Source organism: Pipistrellus kuhlii, unplaced genomic scaffold (assembly GCF_014108245.1).
Source record: "Pipistrellus kuhlii isolate mPipKuh1 unplaced genomic scaffold, mPipKuh1.p scaffold_m20_p_22, whole genome shotgun sequence".
NCBI classification, from domain to species: Eukaryota; Metazoa; Chordata; class Mammalia; order Chiroptera; family Vespertilionidae; genus Pipistrellus; species Pipistrellus kuhlii.
In genome coordinates this window covers 5433200-5443682 of record NW_023425521.1, presented here as the reverse complement: position 1 = coordinate 5443682, position 10483 = coordinate 5433200, and the positions used below count along the sequence as shown (strand labels likewise).

Here is a 10483-nt window from a genome sequence, read left to right as displayed (position 1 = left end):
GAAGGGGAGGCCTTGGGGGTGGGGTGGGAGATCTCCATCCCAACCCCCCCTAGGTAGCTTATCAGACCCCAGACAGGAGGCCCAGCATGCAGGGCCCCTGGAGGGAGGGGGAGGGGCGGAGAGAGCAGGGAGGCCTCCATTCCGACACCTTTGTGTGAAGGAGTTTGACCCCTGGCTCTTCCACTGACCCTTACCTGGAGGCTGGTGACTAACACAAGTTGGGGAGGATTGCTCTGTTGCCCCAAAAGTGGCCCTGAGTCAACTCACGGATGAGAAGCAAAGGCGACCGAGAGCAGAACTGCCACCTCCTCTCCAGACACAGACCTGACAGTGGGTCAGGCTCCTGCAGAACCTCCACCAGCCAGAGACTCAGCTGCCAGACAGGTCCTATATATCTTTATTTTTAGAAGTTAAAGTAGATACAGCAATATACAAAACACACACACAATAATATAAATTTTTACACTATGAAGTATACATTGGAATTTGGTGCAGTGGCCAGGACAACAGCTTAAAACCACTGTGTAAGTAGGTTAAGCGATCAGTGGGCCCCCTCGGCTGGGCTGGGGTCGGGCGGGGGCAGACAGAGGAGAGAGCGCGGGCAGGTCCTGGAGGACTTGGTTCTTTAAGGGAGCGGCTGACCAAGTCTCAGCTTCTCTCAGAACTTTGCCACAGCCAGAGTTAAACCCAGACACAAAAGCTACTCGAAGCCCTGAACTGTACAACACCTGCTCCAGGTCCCTCGGATCTAGATCTGTCATGTTATGAGTCAAGCTTATTATGAAGAGAGCGGCTGGAGAAGGGAGAGCTCTGTGCAACCTGTCAACCGTTTCTAGGTGGGAAGACAGGGATGGCCCAGGGCAGCCCCTGTGTAAGAGTCTTCATCGCCTTCATTCAGAAACTGGCCAATTGGGGTAGACACTCCCATCACAGGCCCACGTGGTTTGGGACCACCCACTGTAACCATGCCTTTGGGCCAGAGCGGGCCCCAATAGCAAAGACCACCTCCCCGGCTCCCGAGTGTCCCCAGGGACACAGTAAACTCGACCTGCGCTGCCTCAGCTGTGGGGCCTCCACAGGGAGAGTCACCAGTGTCGGGAGGAGGCTGGGAGCACGCTCCCTCACACAGGGACAGACTGAGTTTATCAGCCAGCCTTTGCCCCGGGGTTAACCAAGTGAAGAAGTAATTACAGGTGCTGTGGGCAATCACCAAGAAACGGGGGTGAGATCCACATTCCCTGAGCTCTACCAGACCCTCGGGTGGGGCCCCATTGTCTGAGTCATGTTCAACCTGTAACTCTCTCCCTCTTACTCCAGGAGGTCCTGAGACCAGATTCCTAAAGCAAATAGGACAAGGGACTTTGGACACTGCGAGGGGCCATGCCACAAGAGAGGTGGGGGTCGGGGGGAGGAAAGAGAGTCACCCCATTCCTTATAAGGCACCCACAGAACCCCCGGGCTCTGAATAGGAGCGCGTGTACAAGAAGGAAGGGAGGAAAGGTTCTAAGAACCCCTCTGCCAGCCTCACCTACTAACAGACCAACACATAAAAGGAAAATAAAAACTCTATTTATTTAAAAAAGGCTAGAATGTTTAGGTTCTCCTTCAACCTTCTTATTTCAAAACCAAAGGCTACGCCACAGCTCCCGAGGTCCTTTAAGGGCTGGACCTGAGGCCCGTTTCAGGGTTTGTATAAAGTGTCAGCCTGAAGAAAGCTGAATGCCTGAAGCACCAAGGAGGCTAAGAACTGAGTTTTCGTAAATACACAAAAAAGGCTATGCTGATACAGTGTTGTTGCCTTTTAATTATTATTATTATTTCAAATTTAAAAAGAAACCTAGGGGCTCTGAAAGTCCTATCTATCATTTGGATGTTAGCAAGGTTAAAAGTGCAGTGCGGGGGATGCAGCCGGAGGCAGCCTGTGGCGTGAGCTTACAGAAACAGGCAGAGGGATGCCGCGGGCACCAGGAGGCACTTGTCGAACAACAACAACAAGCTGCTGAGAAAGGAGGGCAGGGGGACAAAAACGCCCGTTTCCTTTCCTCCCTCTTGCCACCCCTTCCACATCCCCTGATCACAGTCTCAGAGAGCGCTTTCTTATTTGCATTTAGATAAAAGCATATCACCCACATTCATTCATTTCTCTATTTGAAAACAGTGCCCAGATTGCTCAGAGATAGCAGAGTAGGAGATTAAAACAAATCTGGAACCACAGAGTGAGGCGTTCAGGTGCTCTGGGGCTTGGCTGGCTAAGGGGTGGAACACGGAGAGGGGCCTCCGTCATCTCTCGCTGCAGCTTCGGTCCTTGGCGCCTCACATGGGGGAGGTGGCGCACTCTGAGGTCAGCTCCATGTCGAATGTGAGGGACTCTGGAGGGACAGACAGGGAGAGCTGGTCAGTTGCCTGGGCCCTGCAGCTGGCGAGGCACACACCCTACCAGGGGTCCTCAAACTTTTTAAAGTGGGGGCCAGATCACGGTCCCTCAGAGAGCTGGAGGGCCGGACTATATGAACTACTAATTCCTACTGTAACACCTCGGCTGCGCTCACTGCCCAAAAAACCTGGCGGGCCGGATCAGACTCCTCTGCGGGCCCCATGTGGCCCGCGGGCCGTAGTTTGAAGACGCCTGCGCCTAGCCCTTCGGGGGAGCAAGGCTCAGGCCACCTCTGCCACCCAGTCTCCTGCCCCTTGTGGCCAAGACAGGGCTGGATAACCCAGATTCACTCTCCTCCCTTCGGGATCTTGCCCTGGAAGGGCACAGTCCCTCCTACCTTAACTCATTCCCAACTCCGGGTGCTTAAAGATTGCCCAGGGCTGCTCTGTGGAAGGCGGCAGCCTGGAGTCACAATGGCTAGTCCAAAGGGAGAGGGGCTGTGACTGCAAAACACCCAACAGGTTTCAAAGGGAGTGCAAAAACCTCACTCGTGTTTTCCTTACACGTTGAGACCATAGCATATTGGATTTATTGGGCTACATAGAAAACATTAAAATTGGCCTCACCTGTTTCCTTTCACTGTTTTTAACGTGGCTCCCAGGAGATTTACACTTACACACGTGGCGCAGTGTATTTCCGCTCTCGAGCCCCTTCTACAATCCCCGTGACCAGCTCTTGGCTCCGCACACGGGCCATCACACAAGGGGGACGGACTGCCCTCCAAATACTCACCAAACTGCCCTCCTGCTGAGGATTCAGCACCTTCACCATTATTTCCAAACTGCATCAATGAATCTAAAGTGCGGGGGGACATCGGCAGGTCAATGGTATTGCTGCAGGTCGTTCTGTAGGAAATGGGGAGCAGCGGGAGGGGAAAGGGCCGGGTTGACAAGACACAATGGATAAAAAAAAAAAAAAGAACAAAACACACACACACAAGCCATCAAACTCTGGTCTCCAACAGAAAAATAAAAGCTCAAGCTTTTTAAACGCACAAGATCACCGTGGGTACTAAACACAGCCCAGGGCCTTCCAACCCTCGCAGAGTAACTCTCACCCAGTGTCCCATTTCCAGGGGGACTGAGGACATTAGAAATGGAGGCAAAATTGGGACAGGAGGCCACTTACGGTGTCACACAGATAAACTTGGTCTTCAGGTAGGGGGCAGCACCTGGGAAGAGGAAAACGAGCCTTACTGAGTGTGCCCTCTCTGTGCAGGGCAGGACGGGGCTGCCTCAACTGGGCTGACTTGAAACTCACTCCATCCTCGAGCAGAGACTGTTCTGAACCGCCATCTCCCTCAGAGCTGCCCTCCCTCTCTGTACACGATCTGATGTTCTAGGCACTTGCAGCTCAGAAGTTCCATGACGTTTTCCTTAACTACAGAGATTTTTCAGCACATCCTGTCCCACCTGAGCCAGATAAATGCCAGCCTTGTGCCCATGCTTTCCCTGGATTGTGTAAACGTGTAACTGCCTGGATGTGGTCTGAGGATAGTATGCTGGCCGGTCGTGTCACTCGGATGACTTCTCTCGGATGACATGCAGAAGCGGAGTGGATGGATGTAGATGATTTCTCTACATGCAGAAACAGTGGATGCATGTGGGTGTCCTGCTCAGTTACCACTGTCCCTGAATCTCTAAGAGAACGTGAAGCCTCTGATGCTTGTGGTTCCAAAGCTGAGGGTCACACCTTCCTTCCTATCGGCCCCAATCTGCCTCTATTACACTCTTAGGTGATGGTATTAGTAACTCTCCAGTTGGAGAACTACCTCACAGAAAAAGCAGTCTCTCTATAGAGGGAAGGAGTTTGTGGTGCAGTACAATGGACTCTGGGTTGGAAAACAGGAGGCCGGTGTATTCAATAACAAAGCACCTGGGGCAGGTCCCTTCATTTCTTATGTGTAAAATAAATGGGAGGGGGGTGAGGGAGGTACCCATCTCTGGTCTCCTGCTGATTCTTTTTCTATAGTTAGACATGTGAGAATTGGGGAAAATGCATATTAGGTACTAAATACTTACACAAAGAGGTCAAGGAATCTTGGAGACACTGGCATGAAATTTGGGGAGGGGAGTCAGGTGAACAGGTCACGTAAGAGGCATGGAGTAGGGTGGGGTGGGTTGAGAGCAGCACATTTATAAATCTAGGGACTTTTATAGAAACTGAGGAATCCGAAAGTATAATGACAATCTGACAGAAAGCATTGCCCAGAGGTCCTTATATCCCTGCCACCTAAGTTATTTTTTGGCCAAGAAATAGATTTATACAGTGCAGAATCCAAAGAAGCTACTGAGGCAGGGTTCTGGGGTCTCAGAAATCCATTTTACTCAGATCTGAGGGGAGCAGACACCCCAGATAGAAAAGGATCTTAATTCACCAATGATCTGGGTTAGCTGAGCTGAAATAGAACAGCTGAAGTGCAGGAGAGCTAAGACTAAAAGCCAATTTGTGGCTCCATACAAAGTTGTAAATGTACTTTATCCAATTTGTAAGGGATTTGTCATTTCTAAGAGGGCCTTCTCCCAAAGCCGTAAGGAAATACTGTGTGGACTTACAGAGAAGTAAGGAGAAGGGACGAGTCCCTGGAACGCCCAGGTCCCTGGGAGATAACACCTTCGTGACTGGAGCAGAAAGGAAATGGCCACAGACTCATCTCCCTGGGGACGCCATTTTAATACAAGGGCTGCACACACCTCCTGTCCACCCCTGCCTGCCCCCTGGACCCCGCCTCCAGGCTCACACCACACCAAGCCCCTCCCTGCACAGGGCTTACACTTGCCTCACAGGAGGCAGGCAAAACACTCAAGTAATTAGTTCCTTTTTTGTGATTGGCATCTTGCCCCTGAGGCAACACCATTGTCTCCAAGCAGGACAGGACCTTGCCTCCCTGGCACACAGGAGGGGTGGGTGGTTATGGAGGGCAGGCCTCAGAGTGGGAACTTGGATCCTGAAAGTATAATTAGTCGAAATACCAGCAACACGGGCCTAATTGTCCTCGGCAGAGGAACAAAGAGCAGTGTGACAGGGCCTGATAAAGAGATCTCCCAACTGAAGCTCAACGTGGAAAGAGAGATAAGTAGTAGACAGGAAGTGAGAGTTAAACTCTTCAAGAGTCTGAACAAAACTCAAAACCAGAACGAGGGGAAAAGGAAAGTCAATTGTCAAGTAGCTTAAATTTCAGCCCCAAGAAATTCTTCGGAGGGAATTCCTATGAAAAAGTGGGAGGGAAGCGGGTGGGTTTGTGTGTTAGCTGGCTGAACAAAAACCATCTTTGCCAAGTCAACTGGGGCAGGGCAGCTAACCTCAAAGAATCACTTTAAGCCACTGTTGGTTTCCATGATGAAGAAAAGCAAAATAAAAACAAGCATGGCAAATCATAGCTTCCTCGTCAGGATCCAGACAGAGAACCTTGAGAGCTGAATGCAGCAAACACTGAGGGGAACAGACTAGAAGGCTCTGCCTCCACGCTGATGTCAGCGCTGGAGGTTACAGGTTTCATGTAAAATAAGTTGCGTGTAATTTACATGAACACATTAAAAAACATCTCCTTTCCAATAGCTACACATTCGAAACACCAACTCCACACCCCTCCCACCAGTTACCATCTTGCCTTTCAATCACCGCTCTGCCCGACTCTGCTTTCAACCCATGTTCCGATGCTTCTGACACTCATTTCCTGCAGAAAGCCTTTCTTCGTCCCACTCGACACTGCTTGCATTGTTCAGTGACGGGGAAAAGGAAACACACCAGACTGAAGTCTGGGTCACAAACCTTCTAGCATCTACTATGTGAGAAGCACTCTGCCTGCTGGGCATCCTGTTACTCAAGAATTCTGTCCTTGCTTTCTTTGCAGCATTTTGGGAATGAATGTGTGTGTGTGTGGGTGGGGGAGTGCTCCCTGGGGGCAGACGCTAGGGACTCTGAGTCCTCTCCTCTCGCTAACCCATTAGCCACCCCAGCAGCACTCACTACAAAGTCCTTTCCCATCAAGAGAAATAAAGATCACTGGTTCCTTAGGCACCCCCCTGCCTGTTCACCCCTACAAGTGCCCACTTTTCCCCAGAATTAAATGTCTGACATGGAAAATCAACAACTACCTGGGTCAGACTCAGGATGCTCCTGGCTCTCTGGCCGACAATACTTTCCAAACGCCTCCTCCTTAGGAATGTCGGGGTAGAGATAGACCAGTGGAGACACCAGGATATTGGTAGCATCCATGATCTTATAGCCCATGATGATTTCCGCGAATGACATGTTGTTCAGCTGCTGCTTAGTATATGGTTCCACCGACTGGATCTGGGTCTTACCTGTCATGAGATGTGGGAAAGGAAGATAATGGAACCTATGGCTAGGTAACCTCAGGAAAACAACCTCACTTATTTTCCCTTGAGAGGGAAAGACTTAGGCCAACCTAGCACTCAAGACCCTGAACTCTGCCCAGTCTCCGGGCACAGAGGATATCTTCAACAGGCTTCTGGAGAGCCTACGAAGATGGGCCACAGGTAATACATTTGAATACATTATATGAACATTATATTAACAGGGTAGGGAAGAAAGGAGATAAAGAATAAAACTTAAATTGCAAATTTCTAGGAAATTATTAACCCAAGCAAAACAAAATTGGCAAACTAACCCTTCACCTGGAAAAATTTAGAGAAAAGAAATCAACCAAGTGTTTCACAAGTCTCAGGCAGGGGTGCAAGGCCATCTCTTCCCACTAGGGGGCAGTGGGTGCTTGAAACTAGCGGCAGCCATGGTGGCAGCAATGGAGTGGGAGGGAGCAGCCAAGCTTACCACTGATGTCCTTCTCCACCCAAGTGAAGGTGACACCTCCTTCTTTGCTGCTTTCACTGAATCTCAGCAGGAAGGTACCTGGGGGCTTGGTGCTCAAGATGGCCCTCTCTCTTTCCTTGCTGATAAAGCCCATTATGTACCTGGAGCCAAAGAGGAACAAAGTTAGGGTGGAAGGGGCCCAGCCATTGGCCTGCTGAGACAGCAGGTGACTTGTTACACCTGTGTACTCTGCCAGACACAACAATGTTAACCTACCCTTCATTCCAAAGGGCCAGAATGTACTTTTTCACAAGGTCAATGATATTGTCCAGCCAGACCCAGAAGGAGAAGCCCTTGCCAGCCATGTTTTCCTGGAGAAAAGAATAATGGGAAGGCTAAGTCTACCACCATCCCAGCTTTTTCCTTCCTAGGGGTTCAACGCCACCAACATCCTCAGGCCTATCTACCCTTAGGCAGGTCCTACTGGCCGCTGGACTAAGAGTCTAGGGCCTTCAGGCCCAGCACCCTCCACATGACCTCACAAGTGAGCATCACCTCCCACAACTATTCCCAAGACAAGATGGCAAGGAGTTAACAAGATTGCTTACTTTGCAAAATTTAGCCCATGTGATCTGACACCCTGAATAGTTCACACCAGGTCCTGAAGGAAAAAAAGAGTAAAGTAATGTAATTTCCAGCTTTAAATGAAGATCTTCTTTATTTCTTTTTAAATTTTTTACCTATTGATTTTAGAGAGAGAAGAGAAACATCCACCCATTGTCCCACCCATTCATGCATCTATTGGTTGACTCCAGTGCATGCCTTGACCAGAGATTGAACCCGCAACCCCAGTATATTGGGACAACGCTCCAACCAATCAACTGAGCCACCCAGCCAGGACAAAATCTAATTCTTAAAACAGAACACACACTCATATACACTTGTCCTACAATGGGCCATGAAACCATTGATTTTCATGTATTTGAAGGTTGCCACCAAGTGCAGACATGCATGTGCTTCGGCAAGCAAGCACACACCCAACCCCGTCATTTGAGCCCCTCCGCCCTGAGTTGTTGTTTAGTCCAGCAGAGGCGATAGGTGACGTACCAAGTCCTCCCCCTGCTCTTACGCAGATGAGCTGACACCTGGGGTTATAGGGCCACATTTAATGGCAACACAGACCAAGATAGTCCAGGTAGCACACAAAATTTCAATAAAAATTTTCTATCTATGTTTATAGAAGAAATGGACAGGGATATCAAGCCAATAGCTCCACCTTCTAACATGCACTGGGAGGCGAGGGAGGTGCCACCACGAGAAAAGAAATCTGCCTCCTGCCTCATAAGAAAGATCACCAGGAGGCCAATTTCCTGTGCACCTAACTTCCCAGGTTTCTGGCCCTGGCACAGAGCCTTGCTCAGTAAACTTTCCTCAATGAAGGCCAGTTCCTTTTCTGAGGAGCACAGGAGGGAGAAGAGGTAAAATGCTGACCTAGGAGTTTCTCTGCCAGCGTAGTCAACTGCTCGATGCTCAACCCTCGCTTTGTGGTGGAAGAGAACTGCCAGCTTAGCACCTCTGCCACCTGATCCCAGGTTCCAATCGGCGGCTTCGTGAAAAAGTTCACGTTCTATTGAGAAGAACACATTGGCTCACTTAGATGAGGACAGTGCTTGAGGACCTACATGAGGTGCCACCACCACTCTGAGCAGTGAGGAGTCAGAAGGCACTAACCTTGGGGTTGTTGGTCAGCATGTTATACCACAGAATGGATGCCCAGGCATTTGGCATCTGACAGATGTTGGAAATCACCACCACTGGCAGGGAATGGGTCTGTGGAGTAAGTGGGAGATGAGTTGGATGGGTGTGGAGGGCAGGGAGGTAGAAGGTCTTCATGGCTTCAAAAATCTCTTCACCAGTGTCTCCCCGGGTTCAGAATAAAAGGCCATGCCGTAAACCACACCCATAAACTGCACCAGAAGGAAGAATGCCGAACACAGGCCGCAGGACTCAGCTTGTTGTCTGAACATTACTAAGAACTTGTAAAACCTGACTTGCTCAAGGCTGGACTCACAGTCCACAGATTCTTCAAGAATAGAAGCTGTATCTGCCCATTAAACAGAGAGGTCCCGGAAATCAAAGACTAGGACTCCTGTCTTTGCAGGTATGTCTTTAATTTAAAGATCAAGAAAGTTCAGAAAAGAGAAGGCAGAGGCCATGATTTTCTATAGACTAAAATAATTGGCTTATTAAAGACTTTTTGCCCAAACGTGAGAAATAAGCTATCATCAATTTCTACATACAGACCTTATATAAAGTTTGCTTAAAGCTGAGTATACAGGTACATTCTAAGCATTCAAGCAAGACTATACTCTCATACGGAATATTAAATTTTTTTTTTTTTGAGAAAAATAAGCAAAACTGAATGCAGTGCCTTACAAAGAGTCATCATCACTCCAGCTTCTGTAGGAAAAATCCCATCTAGGAGTCCTTGCCCGGAACCAGCCCTCACGTAGCGCTATCCCCATTCTGTGGCAGAACTCACCTCTAGGTCAATCTTGAGGCCTTGGTGATACACCTCAGTCTCAAAGGTGATCAGGTGCAGCTCCTCGGTCACAATCAGGGAGGCCTACGATATCAAGGGGGACATTCGGTACCAACAGCCACAGTGGAGGAGAGGAACATGCCACAGCCAGGCTACACTAAGATGAGTAATCCACCAGATGGCTGCGCACAAACTGTCAGGTACACAACTCCATACACATGCTCTCTTCAACACTAAGACTCTCCAATGCTAAGACCCTCAACCTGATCTTTTACTGAGTTTTATAATATTATAGAGATACAAACATGTCATTTATAAAATGCGTGAGGCACAGAGAATATAAAAACAATGAACGCCTGTGTATTCACCACCCAGTTTAAAGAAAAGACCATTACCACTGAGATTCTCTGGGCGTCTTTTCCCAATCCCATCCCTGTCCCTCTCTAACTGCTATTTTGTCTTTGGGGTTTATTATTTCCTAGTTTCTCTTTATGGTTTGACCATAATTATATCTCTAAACAGTGTATATATTGTTTCACTTTAGATGTTTGTGAACCTTACACGTGTGGAATCATACCCTATGTATTTGGTGACTCACTTCTGGCATCCTTGTGGTTGCGTGCAACAGCAATTTATTCATTTTCACTGTTTTGTAATATTCAATCATATGATTACAACACAAATCATTTACCTGTTCTGGTGGTGAGGGGTATTAATGTGAGTTGTACTCAGGG

At 48.8% G+C, this 10483-nt stretch overlaps 1 protein-coding gene across 5 annotated transcripts in view; it reads right to left on the bottom strand.

The window, feature by feature from the left end:
• Nucleotides 1-381: 381 nt before the first annotated feature.
• Nucleotides 382-10483, bottom strand: part of STAT3 (signal transducer and activator of transcription 3) — a 48666-nt gene continuing 38564 nt past the window's right edge. For 2 of the 5 annotated variants that reach the window (XM_036451561.2, XM_036451559.2), the window contains exons 15-24: nt 9750-9833; nt 8939-9037; nt 8699-8834; nt 7816-7868; nt 7484-7578; nt 7229-7368; nt 6529-6741; nt 3563-3605; nt 3167-3279; nt 382-2369 (exon numbers count right to left, since the gene is read on the bottom strand). In XM_036451561.2, coding sequence (XP_036307454.1) covers nt 2314-2369; nt 3167-3279; nt 3563-3605; nt 6529-6741; nt 7229-7368; nt 7484-7578; nt 7816-7868; nt 8699-8834; nt 8939-9037; nt 9750-9833 — 1032 coding nt within the window. In that variant the 3' untranslated portion in view covers nt 382-2313. The remainder of the gene's footprint in view (nt 2370-3166; nt 3280-3562; nt 3606-6528; nt 6742-7228; nt 7369-7483; nt 7579-7815; nt 7869-8698; nt 8835-8938; nt 9038-9749; nt 9834-10483) is intronic. The other 3 variants (XM_036451563.2, XM_036451564.2, XM_036451560.2) reach the window with 3 other exon arrangements.